At 42.1% G+C, this 22,539-nt stretch overlaps 1 protein-coding gene and 1 long non-coding RNA gene across 2 annotated transcripts; one reads left to right on the top strand and one right to left on the bottom strand.

The window, feature by feature from the left end:
- Positions 1 to 2,477: 2,477 nt before the first annotated feature.
- On the bottom strand, positions 2,478 to 11,840 carry SDE2 (SDE2 telomere maintenance homolog). The gene is made up of 7 exons (XM_057398841.1): positions 11,706 to 11,840; positions 10,539 to 10,656; positions 8,314 to 8,425; positions 7,614 to 7,783; positions 6,788 to 6,899; positions 5,767 to 6,175; positions 2,478 to 3,181 (listed from the first exon to the last, which is right to left on the bottom strand). Exons 1-7 carry the CDS (start codon positions 11,829 to 11,831, stop codon positions 2,966 to 2,968), a joined length of 1,263 nt encoding a protein of 420 aa, XP_057254824.1. The 5' UTR covers positions 11,832 to 11,840; the 3' UTR covers positions 2,478 to 2,965.
- A 954-nt stretch (positions 11,841 to 12,794) lies between these two features.
- Positions 12,795 to 22,488, top strand: LOC130593580 (uncharacterized). Its single transcript, XR_008970834.1, has 2 exons — positions 12,795 to 13,006; positions 21,933 to 22,488. It is a non-coding gene; the product is annotated as an uncharacterized LOC130593580 (long non-coding RNA).
- The last annotated feature ends 51 nt before the right edge of the window (positions 22,489 to 22,539 follow it).

A 22,539-nucleotide genomic window follows, 5' to 3' on the forward strand; every position in this document is an offset into this window, starting at 1 on the left:
TTGCTACTTGATTTTCCTCAGTCAGTAACTCTGACATGCAACAGGAACACGAGGCAGCACTCTGGATCTTATAGATGTCTTTAATAACTGCATTTAAGTGACACTTGAGAAGCATTCTGTAAGTCACACACTTGGGGAAGTGTTTGCGTGGGAGCACAAAGCTTTGCTCTTGGAAAGATGTTCACAGTTTTGGTGTATTTACAACCAGAAACACTTTGGGTATCCAAAGCTGCATTAATCCCTGGGAAAAGAAAAGTACCAGCAGGGTACTGCAAACTCTGCTTTATCCCTTGGACTAGAAAGATCACCTGTGCTGTTGTAGGCTAACCCTTCCTGCGGATGTATCCCTGGGCACACGCTTGTCTCTATCCCTTTTTCCACCCATTTTTTCCCCAGATATTCCAAGACTCCCTTATAGGTTAAAATTTCAGACATGTCAAGCACTTTACTCCCACCAAGCATCCCCTTATCCTACTGTATCATTTACTGTGTTTAAGTCACTGCTCATCATATAAACTAGATTTTACCAACAATTGTTACATTTTAGCTGCAAAATGCCGAGTTCGTCACTTTTGGATCCCATATGCAGATAAACAGGAAGAGTTTGTTTGTGCTTTCATTTAGCCCTCAAGTGCCACAAATTTACGTTTTCAGGACACTGTCCCAAAGAGATCCGAAAGTGCTGGGTTTGTGTACGATGGTGCAACGGTCACCACTGCAAGTACCTGCCCCTGCTTCGGATGCTAACAAATCTGATCTTGTGGATGCGGGTTTAGAAGCTGGGGACACTCAGTTAAAGGGATACCATGGACTTCAATTTAACCCCATCAAGTAAGCCTGCAAATAGGTAGTCTCAAATGCTGCAGTACACGCAGCGCTGCTGGCTTGCTCAGACATCGGCTGCTCTGTTAGAAATGAATTCCGGGCTTCCCAGTTCCCAGCGCTGCGCTCAGCAGGGCCGAGCCCCGTCTCCTAGAGCCAGGACCCGTGCGGAACGAGAACCGCTCCGGACAGGCAGAGGGGAGCATGGAGAGGGGGCAGCCCAGGGCCCCGGAGCCCAGGCCCGCAGCGACACCTGCCGGTACCGGGACCCGCACCGGGGACAGGACACGGAGCTGCTGGGGAGAACCCAGAGGCGGCCATGGTACTGCGAGGGCTGGAGCAGTTCTGCCGTGGAAACAGGCTGAGAGAGCTGGGCTCTGGGCTCTGCCTGGAGAACAGAAGGCTCCTTAAGGGGAGGCCTTAGAGCAGCTTCTAGTGCTTAAAGGGCTGACAAGAAAACTGGAGAGGGGCTTTTGATACAGGCCTGTAGGAACAAGACGAGGAGCAACGGCTTTAAACTGACAGAGGAGGGACTGAGATGAGCTCTTCGGCAGAAGTACTTCCCTGTGAGGGTGGTAAGGCCCTGGCACAGGGTGCCCAGAGAAGCTGTGGCTGCCCCATCACTGCAGTGGTCAAGGCCAGGCTGGATGGGGCTTAGAATTAGATGAGTTTTAAGGTCCTTTCCAACACAAATCATTCTGTGACTGTATCACACACAAACCTGCAGGGCATTGAGCCTTCCAACATCATTGTATAACACAGCCTGCCTGGAAAGCCATGGTGGTGCAGGATGAACTATCAGGTTAACCAGCATTTCAGAGCAGCTGCACCAACCCAACTGTTTAGCAGCTTGCCTGTGGAGTTCATCAGGAATAAATCCTTGAGCTTTTAACACCCTCTCACAGTCCAAAACTTCCACACATCAACAAAATGACTTCTGAAGAAAGAGGTTTTAAGACTGCAAAACTGACTGAAGCATCAGATACAAACTGCTCATGTCAGAAACATCCAATACTACAGGAGTGAACTGACTTCCCAGCATTTGAAGCACATTTCTTGCCAGTACTGCACTTCAAAACCCGATGAGCCAAACGGATGGTGTGACATCAGGGGAGAGAAGCTTTAATTTTTCAAGTGTCTCTACAAGACAATCTGAGAGCAGATCACAAACACAACATTCTCCAGCATATGGTGGTAAATGTGAGATCTGAGGCACTGAACACTTTAAAGCCTCTCAAACCAGAGCTGTGGCAGCTGCACCTATGAGGGGCCCTCACCACTGCATCGAAGGCTCCCAGTGCTGGGGAGAAGATAGTGCTCTGGGATAAATGATTGCAGTGGTGGTGCTTTTAGTCTTTCGAAGTCTATTCCACTGGTTTTAGATAGCAAAGGAATTAAAAAGAACATCCTGTATTTCCTATTCAGCTCAGACGATCACTCTGTATCTTAACTCACCTTCAGCAGCCAGCCAGTGTACATTACTCTTTTTAATTCCTTAAGGATGTGATTCTCTTTTTCCCTCACTCAGATACTTTTCCAGAGTAAAATAAGTAAATACCCTTGTTTAACTTCTTCTAAAAGAAACATTTACTCATATTAAGAATTTACATCATGCCTGACATCCCACAGAAAAGCAGTTATTTATACTGACCTCATCCATATAAAAATGTTGGGTTTATTCAAAGAAACTTCAGCTTTTAAACCTAGATCATAAGTTCAGTATTTCTCATTTGACAGTTGTATCTGTGGTAACTGCAATTCACATTAAAGGTGATTCAATATAAAGCTAAGAAAGGATTGCTATTTTTCTTAAAATAGGTGATGACAGTGCCATAAAACCACTTTCCAGAAAACATTAAGGCTATTTCTGTCCATATACAGAGAGTTTGTTTTACCTGTTGCATTAAGACTTGTTACAACCATTTGCAAAGCTGATCAAAAGAGAAGTTTCACTCCCTTAATACTGAACATACTGAATGCATGACTAACTCCCTATCTAGCGACTCACTGTTACATCACTCAAACTTCACTGAGAATAGAAACCAAAACTATCCAGGGACGCCAAAGAATTACATGTGGCCATACAGAATTTCAACAGAATAAGAAAAAACAAAAAGCACATGGATAGAAAATTGAAAAAAAATCACTTTTTTTTCCCTTTGGAGGGCTTTGCAAATAAAGCAGGATCGATCTGGTCTCTAGACAGACCTCGCACTGAGAACAGCCTTGCTGCTCTTTCCTTTAAAGTGCCTCCACATTTCAGTCCTAAAGACATCAATACCATCTTCAGTTTGTCTAAACCCAGGGCTTCCATTTCAGCAGCAGAGTTGAACACTGTCAGGTCTATCGGTTCCACCTCCTGCAAAGAGAAAAACATCCCATCAGACTATTATTGTTGTCTTCCTGATTGGTCTGGGGAAGAATAAGCACAGACAGAATGCTTCATTTTATAGAAGACCTTCAATTAGCATTGTCTCAACCTCCTAATTACTTACTATAGTTGAGCAATGTCTCAATGTGTATCATGCTGCATATTATTAGAGGTACTTATGCCACCCAGGCAAAGTATTACTGCATCGCTGTAGTAACTGAAGCTAGCCAGCAGTAAGTAAGAGCTACAGAAGTACTCCCCAAAAACATGACTTAAGCCAGGCCCCCATCTCACCTAGCACTTCAGTATCTTACTCTTGGCTTCCACAGACATGGCAAAGCCAACAGCCCCTTCTGAGCCCAACCAATATACCCCAGCAGGAGCAGAAAGGAGGATGAACAGTTATTTCTAGTGCAGTTACACTGTAATTATAGAAATATATATAAACCCACCCTCTTTTTAGTAAGATTAATCAAAAGCAAGTTCTGAACTTCACATCTCATCCTGCCACAAGAAAATGGATTAAAATCACATCTTAAAAGGCAGTTAGTATATCTGCAGAGTAATCGAGGGTGAAAGGGACCTCTACAGATTGTCTAATCCAAGCCCAGAGCCTTGTCCACAAAAGAACATGGACAAAGACTAGATAATTCAAATGCTGGAAAACACAAAGCATGAACACTCTAAAAAGGACACAAAAATCTATGCCTATTTCACTAGATACTTAAAAGCATGTATTAGTTTTATGGTACGTATCATGATGGAGTTATCAAAGAGACCTCAGACAACATAATGCCAGCAGTGGGAATAAGACCACTCCATTATGCACTCAGCAAAAACAATTAGCTCTAGCAGAACTGGAACCTTTGTCCTGCTAAGCATACAAAAAGAGACTGGTTGCCTCATTATTCTCATCCTACTTGAAAGAAAATATCCATCCAGGGCTATTATAAAAGTATTTCCACCTGCAATAGCAATCTGCCACAGCATTGGTGGAGTTTCCTGTTCTAGGAATAGAGTCTCACAAATACTGAGCAAAAGGTAAACAGTGAAGAATGGTAAACATCCTGTTTAAAATTTGCCAGCTCTAATAGGTACAGTAGATGACAAAGTTCTAATTTATCTCATTACATCCTTGGTTGGTTTTCCGTTTAACTGTATTAAACTTCCACTTATCAGAATTCAGTCGTTGGCAGCGGTAGCTGATGGTAGGCTTGAATCCAAGCAACTCCTTAGCCCGAAAAATGAAGCCACATTTTGTTTTACTGCTAGAATAACTCTAGATTCACTACCCCTAAAAATGTTTAGTAGTAATATCATGCAAGGAGCAACAAAGTACAAGTATGGACATCTTTCACTGCCAAATATTAATTGGGCTTTCATCAGTTCAGTGGGAAAAGCCACAGTCTCTCTTGGCTGGAAGACTGATCCAAAGCCTCTTCAGCAAAAGAATCCCAGCCATCCTCCTGTCAGAGGAGGATGCTCCTGTTCCAGAGAAGGAACTTCATGGTCAGCCCTTCTCCTGATGTGGCTGAGGGCTGTGACACCAACCCAGACTGCCAGCGTGGATAATGGTACGGCAACAGTACAGACCTGCTTCCAACACAGATATAGCAGATGATTAATTTTAAAACCCCTCTTCCCCCACCCTCTGCAGTTCAGATGAAGCCCATCATTTTACACTAATCCTGTCTCTCTAGTGAAGGAGCTGCTGCTTCCAGACCTTCAATGATCAACAAAGAACTGAAGTTGGCACAAGACCACCACAGTTCTCTACGAACTAGACTCAAGTCTTTTCATAATAAAAACTAAGAAAGATTGATCAGCCAATTGGTTTAGGGGATGTCTACTTAGAATAAGTTCTAACTTAAACAATGAGGTCAACTATAAACATTAAATTCAAATTATGTTATAAATAAGATTAGCCAAATTGGACTGTGTTTGGCAACATGCAAGAAGTATTTATAAGAGCTTTTCATTCTACAGAAGGATTTTATTTTCCTTTTTCCCCATCCATGAAGAATTTTGGATCTAGAGTGTAACTTTTTATGTAGAAGAAGAAAAACCAAAAACAAAACTAAAACACCCCCAAGGAAACATGGATCTCAGGAAAGACAACACTAGACAACCAAGAGCAACTGCATCTTAGTAGAAACTCTAGACTATTACAATCTTAATAACATTTTTCCTTGACCAATTCTACTTAGCATCTTTCAAGACAATGCTACTACCCTACAACTCAACCTTCTCCATGGAGACACTGTCAATGAAGAACGTTCTTTGGTTGCAGTTTCCATTAACTTGCTACATTCCCTTGTCCTGATTTGTAGGATGCATCTTCAGTTAAGCTGGTTTTCCTTTTACCTTTGGGATTTTTTTGTGCTCTGAAGCAAACTCTGGAGATTCCATTAGCTTCTTAGGGAAACTATGATCATTCAAGCACATGCATCTAATGCACTGAAGTCATAGATACAAATTCCCTCCCCTTTTATCCAGTACACAAGGGGCAAAGTGACTGAATAAAAGCAGCTGAAGAAAACTACATGACACATTTTGTACTGCTTCATACGTACTGTGCTCTGTAACTGGTTTGTTTCCTGTGCCTTCGGAGGAACACTTGCTTGCTCCTCTTCTTTTGGAGCTTGGGCTACTTCATTCTTTTCTTGGGTCTCTTCCTTCAGGGGCTTTGTCATTGTACTATTTCCTTCAGCTGGAATTTCAGGTTGCCCACTGGTGCTTGTCTCTCCTTGCAGATCTCTTCCACTACATTCCGGCTGCTCCAGAGGCTTCTCAGTTGCACTGGTAGCTGGACTATCCTCTGCCGGCTCCACAGAGCTGCTTGAACATGCACTTGAATTTCCAGCATTTTCATTACATCTGCTGCCTGATGGACAACTTCCATCAGATGCATGAGGAGAATCATCTTCACTGTCATCCTCAGAGTCCAAACTGTCAGAGTCATCCAGTCCTTCCAGCCCCAGCCTGGCACAAACAGTATGTTACACATTAACGTTCATCTATTTTGTTTTAAAGAAAAAGGTTAAAATAATTATTTTTATTGTCACTTTTCTCTTCCCAAACCTCACTTCAGAGAGATCTTGTGAACTACTCTAGTTAGGAGAGTTTAGTAAATGGAACAGCTGTTAATACTGAACAGGACCCAAGATACCCCCAAAAATAGGCTTTTTTTTTACAGCATTCCCAATACAGAAATGTGTGCTACCTATTGCTACTTGAAACACTGAAATCACTAAGATTCCTCTTGCATGTTACATTAGGTGAAAGATGCCAGGAATAAAAAAAGAAATCTTTTTTTAATTCATTGTAAATTGAATTCATTAATGAAAAAAGGACAATGGGAAGGAGCAGAATATAACTGTATTAGAAGAGTTTAGTTCCAATAAAGTTTTCCTGCTCTAGCTGGGACAGAACTGTATGAACACAGCGTTTACTTTGAGTTCTCCAATTTAATCAGTTCAATTTCCCTATTCCTACTGAAGTCTACATCTAAGACATTGCTCATTTGTATGTACCTAACCTTTCATCCTGTTCAAGGCTTAATACTAGAGTATGAAAACAAGGCATAATGCTTACCAAAAACACTTTCTTTTTCGAGGTTTGGTTCCATTCTTTCCAGGTTCACCTGCACGCTTCCGAATACTGCTGCTCTCTGGTGACACCATTTTGCTTGAAGAGGCCTGCAATCCTTTAAAACGGAATTAAAAGCCTACTTCGTCAGTACACAATTCATATCTTACGAATTCTACTTTCCATTTCAGATGCAATTTAAAACACTAACTGAAAACAACTGCTATTGATGCACATGTGAAGCACTCAAAGATTCAAGACTCAGCAGCAGCAAAAGCTTTTCTACATGGCTATACTAAGGCAAAGAGTGAATTCAGCTTGGAGTCCTCAACTGAACTCTCAGGTTCTACATCCCATTCAGCCTCAAGTTTCACTATCAAGCTGCCAGCAAGGGAACAATCCATGGATAAATAAAGTAACTACAAAGAACAGTAAAAGAAATAAGGTATTTTCTAGTTGGATTCTATTTCTAGCTTTTACATAAGACCCGTTTATGTTTTACCATGTCACTAAAAATGACTGCAGAATTCTTATACCTGAAGTAGCAGTACTTACAGAATTTTGCTTACAAGCAAATAATAAATAGTGAGGTAACACCATATCACAGCAAGACAAAGCACCACTTGTATGTGTGTTACGCTGTTCAATAAGAGAGCCAGCAGGCAAAGGGGAATAAACCAAGTTCAACAAATTTTACTGGAAGTTAACATTTCATTCAATTGACAGAGTTACTGTCAGAATCAGGGTTTATTTTCCATTTTCATACTGGAGTGAGGCCATAGGGACTTTGCCTTAATTTTTGAGGAGAGGAAGTGAGGTTAAACTATAATACCTTTAAGGACTGAATCTTCCAGTCTCTCAGCCATTTCATGACACTGCTGCTGGTAGTCTGGGTTGGTGAAAAGGTGCTTTGGCTCCGCAAGTTTCCGCTGCAGCCTTTCCAAGCGCCTCTGCTCCTTCTCTGCTTCCCGTTCTGCTTGCTGCTTCACCCATTCAGCCATCCTGCACATGACAGAACCATGAAAATGAGTGTTTCCAGCATTTAATGCAATATCAGTTTGTTGCTTGGCAATTACTGAATGCTTCTACCACCTGCTAGGATGGGAAACAATGGGAAAGGACAACTAACAGCGCCCAGGGGAATTACTGAAGAAATATATACAGATTCTGCCACAGAGAAGAGAGTAAAGTTTATTTTGGAAGCTAGAAACATCAGTAAGGTCACATATCCCCAATACCACAGTCTGCAGCTTCCGAGAGAACTGTGAGAATTCCAGATGAGAATCTCAGAGGTGCACATCAGCCTCTCAGAAGCAGGCTGCAGTAGAACCACTCCTACTCTGCACTAATATACTTATAGTCAAAGAATCCTGTTGGCTTCCAGTCCATTTGTGCTTAAGATCTCACTTTTGCTCTTCTGTGTTATTCAAAATAAAATGTCATTTCAAAAAAAGGCTCTCATTTAAGCTCTTCTTAAGTGAGCTACATGGCCAGTGTATTTTATAGTTTGAGCCCCTAAGAAAATGCCTTACGCTTTCTCATGGTTGACATCTCGAAGTCTCCTTCCACTGAGATCTCTGCAAGCCTCTCTGTTTGTTGTCTTCTCAATCTGGGCACCAAGTGCTCGCAGCATAGACCCAAACCCTGAGAAAAGAGACATCAAGAATTAGCTAAGCAGAAAGAAATGGAGACGAGCTATTACACAACAAAAGAGTTAATTATGGATAAAGAATACAGTAAATTCAATACCTTCCTCTCCCTCAATGCAACTGAAATAAAGGGTAGGTTGAAAGCTGGAACATGTCAGAGAACTGTCATTGGGTGAAATGCTGAAAGACTAAGTGGAAAGAAAAGGTACCCAGCATTTACCACTCATCTCAGTTTTGTACTCCTGGTATCGCAAAAGACGGACCCCAGATTTACTAGAACCTGTGCAGCACTTCTAACACGAAAGCCTATTTCTGGACACACACACACACACCCCCCAGCAAAATGTTTTGAAACCTTTTTTGTCTCAAGATAACATTTTGCCAGGATAGACCTCCCCCTTAAGCCCCTTCAGACTCCACCAAACTTAAACCACCTTTCAAAAACCTAAAAAAACAACTTTTTTACAAGATAGCTTTAACCACTTCATCAAGGTGGTCATGACGTACAATATTATGCTGGAGAGCCTCCCAAAACAGATTTATATACACTACTCAGCCACTAATTACTTACAGGCAAGAGAGCTGATTTCTCTCACTTGGTCCCACCTTATGTTGTCTCCAGCTGGAGAAAGACACTTGTTCAACTACCTCAAAGAAACACACTGTGGATCAATACTAATATAATCCAGCCAGCAATTTGGAAGTGCCAAGCACGGTTTTTTAACTAGAAGATGAAATCTGTGCTTTTTAGCGCCCCACAAGTACTTTTAAGGAGTATTACAGTCACCAATCCAAACAGCTTACTGTATCAGGAAGCAGAAAAAGCTTTGTGTTCAGCTAATAAAACCAATGGCTGTCATTAGTGAGGAGAATTTTTGTAGCTCAAGAAACATGCTATTGAATTTTACATTCTGAAGAACGTGGACCTAGCTGCTACACCTAGCCAGCTGTGTTCCCAAAACTCAGCTAAGGTCACAGGTGATAATAAAATACTCAGTTCACTTCTAAGCCTGCAAAATCTGTACTCTGCTGAGATCATACAACAAGTCCCAATAGTTTTGACCTGGTTTTGTTTGCCTGGTTTTATCAGGCTTTTAAGTTACAAAGTCAAAACAAAAGGAACCCTTTAGAAAGCAAACAAAATTGTTAGCAATTTCAAACTGACCCCAGTGGCACATCAGTAACACCAAGTGAATCACAGAATGCACATCCTATGTTGCATTCTGTCATCTGTTATCCCAGGATAACTGAAGCTGAGGGACAACAGGTGAGGAAGAAGCATTTTGTATTATGAACTTCTACCATATGCACCACTTTTAGGGCACTTAAAGAAACCACACCACCTCCTAAGCTATAGCAACAATATTTTATTTCCAGTTCTATCCAAAACTGAAGGCAGCAAAGTAAACTGAGCTGCAGTCTGATGCAAGGCTGACCAGGTATTCAGCACAGCTGCAACAGCTGGAAAATTCCAAAACTGGATTCAGAAAACAAACATGACTCCAATTGCACTCAAATACTTTGCTAAATTTGCTTCACCCATCATATTCCATTGTGGGGAATGCCCACATTGCCAGCAGCTGTACTGCTTATATGATTGATGTACATCCTCAGTAACACAGTTTAAATATTTTATCAATATAAGGAGTCTAGCTTAGATTGAATTCTTTAGTTCTTAGGCTACAGAGAGCTTGGAATTTATATGGGGCTTTTTTTCCAAATAAGAGAAGACAATTAGGTCATCTAACATACTCAAATCACAGACTACTCACACCTGGAATATTTGTCCTACGTGACCACGAATGAAACTTAGCAGCCTAAGAAGCCAGGTACTTTTAAACACAATTTCAACTCTGAAGTCACTCTAAGGCACTTTACAGATGTCTATTAGTAGAGCTAAGCTGACCAGGGATGCACAGAAGAGCTATGCCAGCTACTCAATTCTCAGCTTTGCATGCAGACTTTGGTTTCAGCTCAGAGACATTATCACATTCATCCACATTACAAGAGATCTAATATATCAGGATTGCTACTATCAGCATAGACTACACTATGAGAAGTTTTCCAGCCTCAGAATCTAATAGATAACAAACAGTTAAGCAACGAACCTCCTTTGCCACCACAAAGCCTTGGCTCCAGACTATAAACGGCTCCATTTTGCAACACATCCTCATCACTTGCCAGTCGTCCATTACATTTCACATACAAGCTTTCTTCAGGAATGTTCTAAAAAACAACAAAATTGAGTCACATTATGGCTGAAATCAAACATTCTTACGAAGAAATTCAGTAAGGAGTAGTGGTTGTTTCCTTCCTACAGGAACCGAGGGGAAGGAAAAATCAGATGATCTTAAAAGCATGAATATCCTCTATGGTGCTTGTTCTAATTCTTCAGAAAACAGGAATGAAGCACAGCCTGAATCAGCTGATTGTAAACATGAACGAGCAACCCCTCACTACAAGACAGACATTGAGGTGCTGGAGCAGGTTCAGAGAAAGGCAAGGGAGCTGGTGAAAGACCTGGAGCACCAGTCTCACAAGGAAAGGCTGAGGGACCTGGGGGGGTTTAGTCTGGAGAAGAGAAGGCTCAGGGGGACCCTTATCGCTCTCTGCAACTGCCTGACAGGAGGATGGAGCCAGGAGGGGGCTGGTCTCTGCTCCCAAGTAATAAGTGACGGGACAAGAGCAAACGGTCTCAAGCTGTGCCAGAGGAGGTTTAGACAGATATGAAGCACAATTCCTTCCCCAAGGGTGCTCAGGCATTGGAACAGGCTGCCCAGGGCAGTGCTGGAGTCACCGTCCTTGGAAGCGCTCACACACCGTGCAGACGAGGCCCTCCGTGCCGCGGGTTAGTGGTGGCCTTGGCAGTGCTGGGGAACGGTTGGATGAGCTTAAAGGTCTTTTCCAGCCTTGCTGATCTACGATTCTAAAAGCTGTGCTTTGGGAAAACGTACACTAAGTGTTCAAACACTCCGCATTTAAAACAAGCCAACCCCGCGTTTTCTGAACTGCAAAGAACTTAAGATTGACGTCTTTTATACACATACACTACCCACATAAGCGACCACAGCGCTGTTACAGCAAACCCTCCCGCTCTGCTGAGCGACAGCCACCAGAACCAGCGCGCCCACTGCGCTGCGAACAGCCACAGCCGCCAGCCAAACCTCACAGCGCCCGGTGGCGAGCAGCCGGTGACCGGGGCCTCCCACCACCACCCCATTCCCCACCACCACCACCACCATCGAGGCCTGAGGTAACGCCGCTCGCTCACTCACCAGCTCCCGAGCGCGGTGGCGGAGGAGGCCGCGCACGGAGCCGTCTCCGCCGGGTGGGGGCAGCGGCCACAGCCGCGCCCGCGCAGCCAATGGATCCCGCACCAGCGCCGCCATTACCGCTGCCATTGCCGCCGCCGCGCCTGCGAAGGCTCGGCCCTGGTCTCGGCCTCCCGAGGTCGTGTGGTGGGAGTGAGGAACCGGCCGCTTTTCTCCGTGGTTTAACCGGGCTGTTTAGTGCTCCTGAGCTGAATTGAGAGTTGTGAAGATTTCGGGGGGGGCTTGGTGTGTTTTCGTTGGGTTTTGGTGGTGGTTTTTTAAGTGCTGGAGGCTCACACTGCATGTAAAGCAAGCTATATTTCTAGGTCAGTCTGATGTTTCAGTCATTTTAGGGACCCAATTTATCATTTTTACACCTGCATTTTGTATTTTTTTTTTTTTATTTTTTTACATTTTAAATTTCGGAATCAGTCTGATGTTTCAGTCCTTTTAGAGTTTCGGTTTATAATTTTTTAGACACATACAAGTTAAATGAGAATCCAGGTATATTTATCAGGCATTCTTTGGGAATTGAAATGCTGGAGCAACTTTTGCCTAGGATCCCACAGGATAACTCTGATCATACCATAGTCTTACACATGGTGTCCTGGTATCTTGTTTTAGGAAATGGCCCTGAGCACTGTTTGTCCACAGTGTGATGCTCAGAGAAATGTCCCTGTCACCCAGCATGATACAAGAAGCCATCCCAGGAAGCAGTTTCCTTTTCTCCATGAGAGAGCATCATCGTTCTCATTCGGACAGCCATGTGCAGCCTACCACGGTTTTTACAGCCTGTAATGTTCACTCTGCAAAGATGTTACAGTGAGCAAAATGGACCATGGCTCAATGGAAATGCTCATGCAGCTGGGAAGGGGCAGTGCTGCTATTGCAAAGCACTGCAGGTATAAGAAATGTGATGGAAATGTGCAGCTCTTAATTGTCCCGTCACGTATGGTACAAATTTCATGTAAGGACTTGCTGGATGATGGACTCTGGTTTCTTTGTCCTGCATATTCCTATGTGCATTTTAGCATATGGGTGGGGAGAGGCTCCAGATGCTGATATTTGGGGGCAGATTTGGTTACACAGTCACAGATGTTTGTAAATGAGGGTGAAAGTTGCGTTGGAGCAGGAGGCAACACTCAGCTCTTCACAACATGCGGGGACTACCAGTAAGCAGGAGCCTGGAGATTTGGTTAGAAGAAAATGCATGCCTCTACCTCTCCAGGAAAGGACACACACTGAGGTGTGAGATGGCAATCCAGGTAGTGTCATTATTGTGTTCTTATGGAGGCTTCAAATCCTCCTCCATGTCTTCAACATAACCATCCTGCCAGAGGATATTTGAAGGTAGGTCGCTCTTGCGGAGACTGTTGCAAGCACTAGTGAAGACCTAGGTGGGCTGCCCTGCGATCTGCAACCTGATCTAGTTGAAGATGTCCCTGCTCATTGCACGGGGTTGGACTGGATGACCTTTGAAGGTCCCTTCCAACCCAAACTATTCTGTGATTCTGCAGCACGATGCACCTCTCACCTTACTTCCAAATAATGACATTACCTTCAGTGCCTTTTTCTTTAGCAGCAGCTTGGCCATGGATTACCGCTTCCAACATAATCTGCCCACTTCAGCTCTGTCCTTACCCAAGAGGGAGTCCCCTGGACAGGAGGGCACCTGGCACCCAGAAAATCCCCTGTTGGCAAGTGAGATAAGCACTTGTGTCAAAGCCTGCAGCTAAACTCCGGTCTTAAGAATCGGCGCTGCTTTAAAAGAATGGGGATTGAGTGTGAGCTGCTTGGCTGTTCAGAAAGCCCCACCCTTTTTGCTTGCAGAAGAGCCGGGCTGCTTGGCAAGGCCTGTGTGAGCATGGATAGGTAGCTTTAGTGCCTGCTCATCTTAAGTCAATGTGGTAAAAAAAAAGAGGATGATGGGAAACAAGGGGGTGGAGAAGTGATTTGACTCGGAAGTGGGGACCTCACTTGCAAACATAAACAAATTAGTAACAATTTAATGAAGGGGATTTCCCCAAGGGTTTGTTTTGGCCAATTCACAAATCAAACTTGGTTCACCCTTTCTTGCACTACGTTCATTTTAGCTAAAATATTTTCATAAAGCACTTTGACCCACTCTGGACAACCCCTTACTGTCTTTAGTTTCTATAACAACTTAGTATTTCTGAATTATGTGTCATGTTGCCACAGTGTGACCATTCAAACCTGATGCCTGTATAGCCTGGAAAGGCTGTGGTTATTCCGTGCTGCATCGGGCCCAAATTCAGTCAGTGTTGTCTTTTAAATCACATGGTGCTGCTCGTTTCATTTATCGATCACATGTGGAGTGCCACCTAATGTTAAATTCCACTAGATCCAGGGTATTTTTATTTATATGCAGTATCTGATTGAAATGTAACTGGCAATATATGAGGTATGCACATGTATGTATGCAGATGAATAAGTATTTTCTTACATCTGTGGGATTTCAGTTGCATTCCAAGGGTATGATTCATTTCCTCCTCTGAGGCTCCTGCTATTGGCTGTGAGGGTGTGGAACTTGTAAGTACTGGCCAAATAGGTGGAGTTGTTCAGGAAGGAGTTGGGCCACAGGACTGTCCAGTGGATGTGCTGAATGGGTGTAATTCACCGGTCATTTGATCCACATCCTTTCTGAAGGTTTTGAACTGTTTTATCTGTGGTGATGAATTCCTAGCTCTAATGAGCACCAGCTGAATTAGAAATTCCCAATGAGGAGTACCATAGCTAACACAGATTCATTGTACGGAAAGAGGACCAAAATAGAGAGCCTAGTGCACCCTGGGAGATGTGTGTCAATGACAGCTGCCTGTCATTCATAACTCTGACACCTGGATTCTGCCTGCAGGTACATGCTAGAGCTGTGATACACCTGCGAGCATGAGAGCTGACAGCAGTGGAGACCTACTGACATAAATCAGGCCTTTTGTAGATCATGCATTGCCACTTCACAGGTACTTTTGGGCTACTACTGCCATACTCCCTCTGTTTCTGGGTGGCTCTATCTAGGTGACCTGTGCAGATCCTTATGCGTAGTCAAGCTACAAGCAAGTGACATCTAATAGGCAGTGGAGTAGTTTTCTTCCAGCTTGTTCCTACAGCAGTGCTGAGCATATAGTCTCCATTCTCATGATTTATTCAATGCCATTTAGCTGGTGCCATGTTAATGTCAGTGGGCAAGTGTTTGTGTATCTCTTGTTCTTGATTACACTTCTATTCCTAGAACCCATCAAAAGTGTATTGCCTTGCTCCTCAGAAAAAATGAAATAAGTCAAAAAGGCGCTTGTTATGATTTCCCATCTGTATTTTACTAGGAATGTTATTCTCTTGATAAAACAATTCTCAACCTCTAATTCTGTAGTGGTGTTTTAGACTTAGTTAATAAATCATACTTGCCACTTTTTCATTTAGAAAAGTTTACAGACATAATTAATTAAACCTGACAGTATCCTTCTGGGATAAGTAAGTACTCTGACGTTTTAAATAGTGACACTCAGGCAAACTGGTTATACTACTTTCTTAAGTCAACGGAAGGACCAAGATTAGAATTTAGAATTCCCTGCTATCTTGACATAATATAAGAGATGAAACTACCCATCTTTTTCTTACTTCATTCTGATACCTGTGCTTGTGATGCCTGAGTTATTTGGTGTGCTTATAGTATGCAGTGTGGTAGATGAGACTATTTCCTGCTTAAAATCTACACAGAACACTTTTTTTTCAATATCTTTATCTAGAACCACCAGATGTGTAAATGTCATAATGCTGCTATTCATTCATTCACCCTTATTGTTTCCTACAGTATATTCTGTTTTAATAGTAGTAGTGTCAGTGCTTTGTAGTGCTTAATAACTGTGGTCAAGACCAAGATCACATTATGCAAGACTCTACTGAGGGATCTGTGAGTTACTTACTGGCCCTTGACTTCTAATCTGCACATGAAAGATGCCTGTGGGAGTGAAGAACACAAAACCAGTTGTTCCCAAGGTACCCAGAATAACAAAAGATGGATCAAAAGTTGCTCTGGTAAGAATTCAGTGATTCTGACTTCTGAAAATGTTCCTAGACGCAGGCGAGAGAAAGGATGAAAGATACCACTTAAAATGTGAAACAGATGTCTGCTCCTTTTAGCATAGTCTTAAGTGTACACACACTAACCAAGGTAAATTTTGTCCACTGAGGTTACTTCAAGAATTTGAAAACATTTCCCATCTGCCAGTCGATTGGTCATGTACTATCCTACACATGGAGACTGGCTCCTCTGGATCTATTTTCATATACATTTTAATGGTATCCCAAAGCACAAGTTCCAGATAACATATCTGCAAGACTTCAGTAGGTTACATGCTTTCATATTATATTTGCATGGGTGATCAGGACAGGATGAAAAGAAACCTTTGTATGCATGTTCTTAGGACAGTAGTGAAGAGGCTATATGACATGAGGGAACATTTTTTTGCTTCAGATACCATGACATCATACTGTGTGACAAAAATGTAATTAACCGTAACGAATCTTAAGTTCATATTTGCAAGTGCAGCTTCCTGCCAAATGTCAATAGGCATCTGCTTCAGTTTCTGTGTCATCAGCACAATGGGTACAGAGTGTATTAAGATACCTGATACTGGGTTGGGAGCAAGGGGGGGGGGGAGAGATACAAATGTGTTACTTCTATTACCCTTGTATTAATACAATAGCTACTGTTAAATATACTTATTGTCTCTAAGTGAATGCCCAGATCTCAATCTCCCAACAAGTCTGTGGTGAATAACTGTATTTAACTCTTCTTATAGCCCACAGTTGGTAACAGTGCAGATACTTAGACGTAATCAAGGTTTAAAGACAGCTGTAAAACTGGTTTTGCCCTCACATTAGTCTCTTCGTTGTGCTCAATCTTTGTCTCCATCCTATGCAAGGATATTTAAACTGTGAGTCCTTTCAAGAAGGAACTCGGCAGTATATATGTAATGAACCTGAGAAACCAAAGACCCTTTTTGTTTGGTCATTAGCATCAGCAGCACAGTCAGACTTGTTTGTCTTGCTAAAAAGAAGTTTAAATTTGGCAGCAATAATTTGAAATGAATTGGCTGATTAGACACCCAGGTAATATTGTAGAAACTTTTACTTAAGATTCCAGGATTTCCTTAACCTTGTGTTTCCTCTGATTTGCTAGCCTTAATGCTTAGATTTGGTCTGTTCTGATTAATTGTAACTGAATCCATCTGGAGAGCAGTGAATGGGTGGCTTGTAGTGTACAATATATTTTATAGGAAAACAATACCAAAAATAGGTCTTTGCCTCTTTACTTTTGCTCTCCCTGTAATGAAACTAACTGCTCTTAATTACAGCTTTCAGAGACACTGTGCTAAATTACTTAATCTCTGTGTAAGGACTGGATCCCAGTTTCCTAATTGTCATCTGAATGTTTGGCAACTTCGCAAAAATCCGAGGCTAAGAGTGCATATGTGGTACCAGATGTGCATTATGTACATGGGAGACCTCTATTATCTGTCAGACCCCTTTGCCTTGAAGTTTTTAAGAAAACAGGAGAGAGTGAATTTTGCATATACTTGCAATGTGAGCTTTTCATTCCATTGTGATGCTGTTTGCAGTAATTTGAAGTTCCTAGACCAAAGCAAGTTATACTCTTCTTCAGATGAGCTGAAGGAGAAAAGAGTCAGGTATCCTTATTTGTTTTTCAACTGAGATTAAAGTTGATTTGGAAATGTTCCTTGATGAAACTGAAGCTGCATTTCCAGTAGTTGGGAGGAGCTCCCAAATTACATTACCCCACCCACATCTGCTTGCTTTCGGTTTACCTGGGGAGATTCTACAAAGAAACTGAAGGAGAAAGGGAGGACAAAAGGGAGAGCAGGCAGTGCAGGTCTAAAAAGACAGAAATGTAAAGCAGAGTACCTCAAGCAGGTAAACCTTCAGTTTGGGTTATACCCAGTGAGGTAACAAGTGGTTAGCAGTCTGTGGTGAGTTGTTGGTGTTCATAAATCCTTTCTAAAGCAGATCATGTCACTGATCATTCAACCCTTGATAAAATATGAGTCAGATGCTCAGCTAGTGTGAATTTTCAAAGCTTCATTGGTTAGAAGGAGAAATGTCTTAAGGATCCAGCCTGTAGTGTAGAGAGGCCTCATTCTTTGGGTGCTGAGTTTGACGTAGCTTCCTTTTGACTGGCTCATTATAGCCCCACTTATGTTCAGACAACATTCTTGTAATAGTAATATTTATCTCCTTGTGTAGGGAATGTTCTGCTAGCTTAAAGAGGAATTACAGATGAATAATAATGGATGCAGGTTTTGATTTGTTTCCTTTTAAGAGAAATAATACAAATATTTTTTAGGGAAAATGCTTGGGGTTTGTTTTGTTCTATACAGTAAGTTTAAGTTGGAGAATACTGACATTATAACACTGCAGACGTGTGGCCTCTTGTTGGCTTGATACTAGAATGATTTACTATTTTGTTTAGACAACATCTTTTCACAACCGTGTAATTGAAATTAAATTGTTCATATGGTGTTTAAGGAATGTCACTGGTGTATTTTGGACTCCTCTCCAGTGTTTCTTCTAGTCCTTTCCAAAATAGAGGTAACTATGTGTCATCTGTGAGGAATCTGTAATACAGCCTGCTATGTCCCTAGAGGATCTTTCTTAAGTCGTATGTATGAGAGGCCTGGAAAAATCATGTCCTCACATGGTTATATTTGAATATTAGCAACATGACAATGATACAGCTGTGCATTTGTTCCTTTGTGTGCCTGTCTGACTTGGACTGTGGCCTAGAAGTGATGTCGGTGTCAGAATATGTCATTGCTTGTTTCTCAAAGCAGGGCTATGAAGAAGTCTTGCCAGTGTGTGAAAGACACAGTTGGAAAATCTTGTAGATGTTGGTTGTTTTTTTTCCTCCTTGTTGTTCTTTTATAGCGGAAGTTACAGGAACAGTTTGTCTGGATAAGCCTTCATGCCACTGGAACTGTCCTACATCTGTAGAACGGGGCATGACACTGGAGTGTGTTCACTGCATGGTTTGTGCAGGCAGCCCTTTACCTGTAAAGGCTCCACAAGTGATTTTGTGGCTCTCATAACCAAGAATATTAAATATTGTAGATGTGGCATGACCAACCTGCCAGGCCCTCTGAGTCACATACCAAAATCCAGACAGCCAGCTCGTTCTTCAGTGACCCAAGGGAGAAGGGTGCTGTGTGCTTTTTCGCAGGTGGGAAATGACAGTGGCACCTAGGAATGTTAGCTGTCCATTGTGGGTCAGGGCTAGGCTGAAGGGTGTAACTTCCAAGATGTAATGAAGTGTGTAATGTCAACTTCAGTAGCACCTGATAAATTACTCCCTCTCACAGTAGGGATTTATCCTATATAAGCACAGCTCCTCCACTGGATGTGGGACAGAGTGCCAGCGTGGGAGCTCTGCTTGAAATCTTTGTAGCCCAGGGGAAACAGGCTGGAAACCTTCCTGTAGCTCTTTGTTGCTGGGGTTTCAAGTGGTGCTGCTTCTCTGTCTTCAGATGCGTGCTCTGCAGTCTGTGTTAAACTCAGGTGATGTTCTCCACTTCCATTGCCTGGATTGTGGCTTGTATTTTATCACCACTTATACACTTCAAGTAGGAGTGCCAGGACTCAGCATGCAAAAGTCATAGGGAGTCCCCACACAACATAAGATTTGCCATAATCATGCAATGTTAGCACATGCTAAATTTGTGCATTCTCACTTACCTTCTGCTGCTTGTTTGTTTTCATGGGTATTGAGCTGTTAGGGGATCAAGCTTGTCTCTGCAAGCACAACTGCCTGACACTTTCTTCAGCATTCAAATCCAAAGATGAGATTTTGATGTTATAATGCGTCTGCAGAGATTTGGAGCTTTTACTTCTTTTCGTACACCAAGAATCATAGAATGCTTTGGGTTGGAGAGGACCTTAATATCATCTAGTTCCAACCCCTCTGCTATGGGCATGGACACCTCCAATCACTGGACTCCTTTAGCTGGGCCCCATGAAAGCAGCTTTGCAGTGCCCATGAAGACAGCAAGGTTTGGCAGGCAGCGTTTGATCAGAATGAACTGCCTATTGCCACATCATTCTTTTGCACCCTTGCTTCCAGCTCTCTGTCACAAGAGATGTGTGGTCACAGCATTTTCAGGAGCCATGAACTTTGAGCTGTGGCTCTAGCACTGTCTTTATGGTGTGAAAGCAGGTATTTGGGCATTTTCAAATTTAAAAAAAAAATAGCCTCTGATTTGGGGTGTCCACATCTGGGGACATAGTCAAGGTCACACTAGGCCTGATTTTCAGAAGTGGTGAGTACCTGTGAATCCTTTTATTCTCATCTGGGACTGTAGATACTTAATTTGCCCTGTAGGGCAAATTAGGTATTTAGAGCTTAAACATGAATTGTGTTACATAAGTTTCTAAGCACTAAGAAACTAATGAGCAGCACTACTGTTAAGCACTGTTCTTAATAGCAACTGCAGTTTTCATATTGAGATGCCTTATGAGATGTGAATTTGAGAAGAGGAGGAGGAGAAAGGAAGAAAAATGTTCTAAAAATGTGGTAGAGTCCACAGAGTGTGTGACTTACCGAGGATGTTGGGGGAAATAGGAAGCTTTCATTTATTTAATAAACGAGCAAAAAACCCCCAAACAGAAAACCCCACAAACCCCCAAAATCTAGTCTCGGAAGACTGAAAATAATTAATGTTCTTTGCTGTCACTTTAAGATATACTGTCTGCCACTTCATCTTCTCTTTCCCTTTTCTACTCTCAGGAGACTAGTTCTCCCGAAAGTGGGGTTTGAGATTTGGGAGTGCTTGTTAAGAAAGATGGGATATGGCAGAACACTTCACAGCTGTGTTAGGGTCAGACCTCAGAATAGTAATTTCATTTCCGAGACCCTTCCTTAGCTGGCGTTCACAAATGAGGCTCCATGCCATTTCAAGATAATCCTACTCCTGTGCTCTTACAAGGAAGAAGCAGATCTAATTTTAAAAGTAACCAGTCTACAGAAGATTGTTCCAAATAAATTACAATGCTGGGCATCATACTTGGTATTTCGTTCTGCTGTTCCCTGTTGAAGCCTGAGTACTGTGGTCTGTGCTGTTTGCATTGTACTAAAGTATAGCTGAGTTTCACTCTGATTGCAGCCCCCAGGGCCCTCATGAAGAAGAGATTCATATCTCATGAGATTACCCCACTGAGCAAAGAAATGAAATAAATAATATTACTCTTAGTTCTGTCAAGTATAGTGGCTCATAGAGCCTTTCAAGGCAGTGTCAGCATGGGCTGGATACTGCCTCAGTGCATAAAAGGACATCCTTTACAAGAACAACACTGCAAAATGAGGCCAATGTGAACCTAATGGGTGGTGGAAAACAGGGAGCCTTTTTTTCTTTTCCCTTCCTAATGCAAGCCTGCAGGGGGTTATTTTGTAGTGTGTTTGAGTCTTGGGGCAAATCAAGGTCTGAAATTCGTCTACAACAGAAGCTCCCTGTAAATCACTGTAGTAGTAGGGATCTTATTTGGGAACCAATTAGAGCTTGTGCTGGTTGTTTCTCCTTGGCAGCTTTAATGAATGTATTGACACAGAAGTACTGGAAATAAAAGATTTTACAGTAGTCTCCATTAGGATGAAGCCCACGGGCTCTCCAGTTCCTTCCACAGTACAATGCAATGCCTCAAAAAGACAGAAAAGGTTGTTATGATAACTTAGTCATGTGTGAAGAACCAGGAGAGCTAAACTGAGTTGAATAATTCTATCGTACTGTAACTTCAGGAAGAAATACTCCCAAGAACAATTGTTCTTCCCCATACTGCATAAAATCTTGCAAAAGCCCACTTGAAATGTGTCTGTCAAAGCAAACTAACTGAAGCAGGTATGGTAAATTTCAAAATCTTGTCTTATTGTTACAGAGAATAAACTCCCTTTTCTTTTTACTTGTCTACCAGTCCTTTCACCCAATGCCTTAGACATATTGTTATAATTAAATTTCACAGCATATCTCCAAAATACATTATGACATTTGATCATATTTTATCTAAAAATCACAGCTATTCCGTGTCGTCTCATATAATTCCTAGTCTTTGGCAAGGCTGTACAATAACCTCACAATTATCTGTTGTACCCTATTCCCTATCTCCTGCTAGGACTCGGGTTCTGTTTCAGTTAACCCTGCAGTGCACTCCAAACTAAGAGTGTCTGTGTAAGAAAAAAAGTGTAACACTGTCCTGAGACCTGCAAGAAGAAAAGGCATAAGCTTAGAGAAGTCAGTAAGAAGCTGAAGCTCTTCTGACAAGCAGAGGTCTGTGACTCTGTAAACATGTAGTGCTGTTTTCATTGTCATTTTCCTTTATCACCCCCGTACATTGAAACAAATGAGAATATAATTATTCCATAATAGGCAAAATGGAAACACGGTATCATACAGAATAAAGCTGTTTAAAAAGCCACCTCTGTTTCTACTCAGGATTTTTCTAGTGTCAGTGTAACAGGAGTACTGGTTTTTGGTGTAATATTTCAAGTCCTGTTTCCACCTTAAGAAAATGAGCTGTTGCATGCAAGCTCTTCAAAGGTGATAAGAAAAATAGAGACTGGTTACAGCTACGATGCGTCTTACGGACCTGAAGCTGTTCTTAGCTGTGTATCAGGCAGTTAAAGATATTTTTAATTTCCAGTCTTTAAAAGGTGATGGACTTTTTTTTTTTAATATAAAAAGCATATTAAAATATTAAGCATATTTAAAAGGCTATCATG

Source organism: Pezoporus wallicus, unplaced genomic scaffold, assembly GCF_028554395.1.
Source record: "Pezoporus wallicus isolate ANWC-B61680 ecotype Strahan unplaced genomic scaffold, APGP_CSIRO_Pwel_v1 contig_5231, whole genome shotgun sequence".
NCBI lineage: Eukaryota > Metazoa > Chordata > Aves > Psittaciformes > Psittacidae > Pezoporus > Pezoporus wallicus.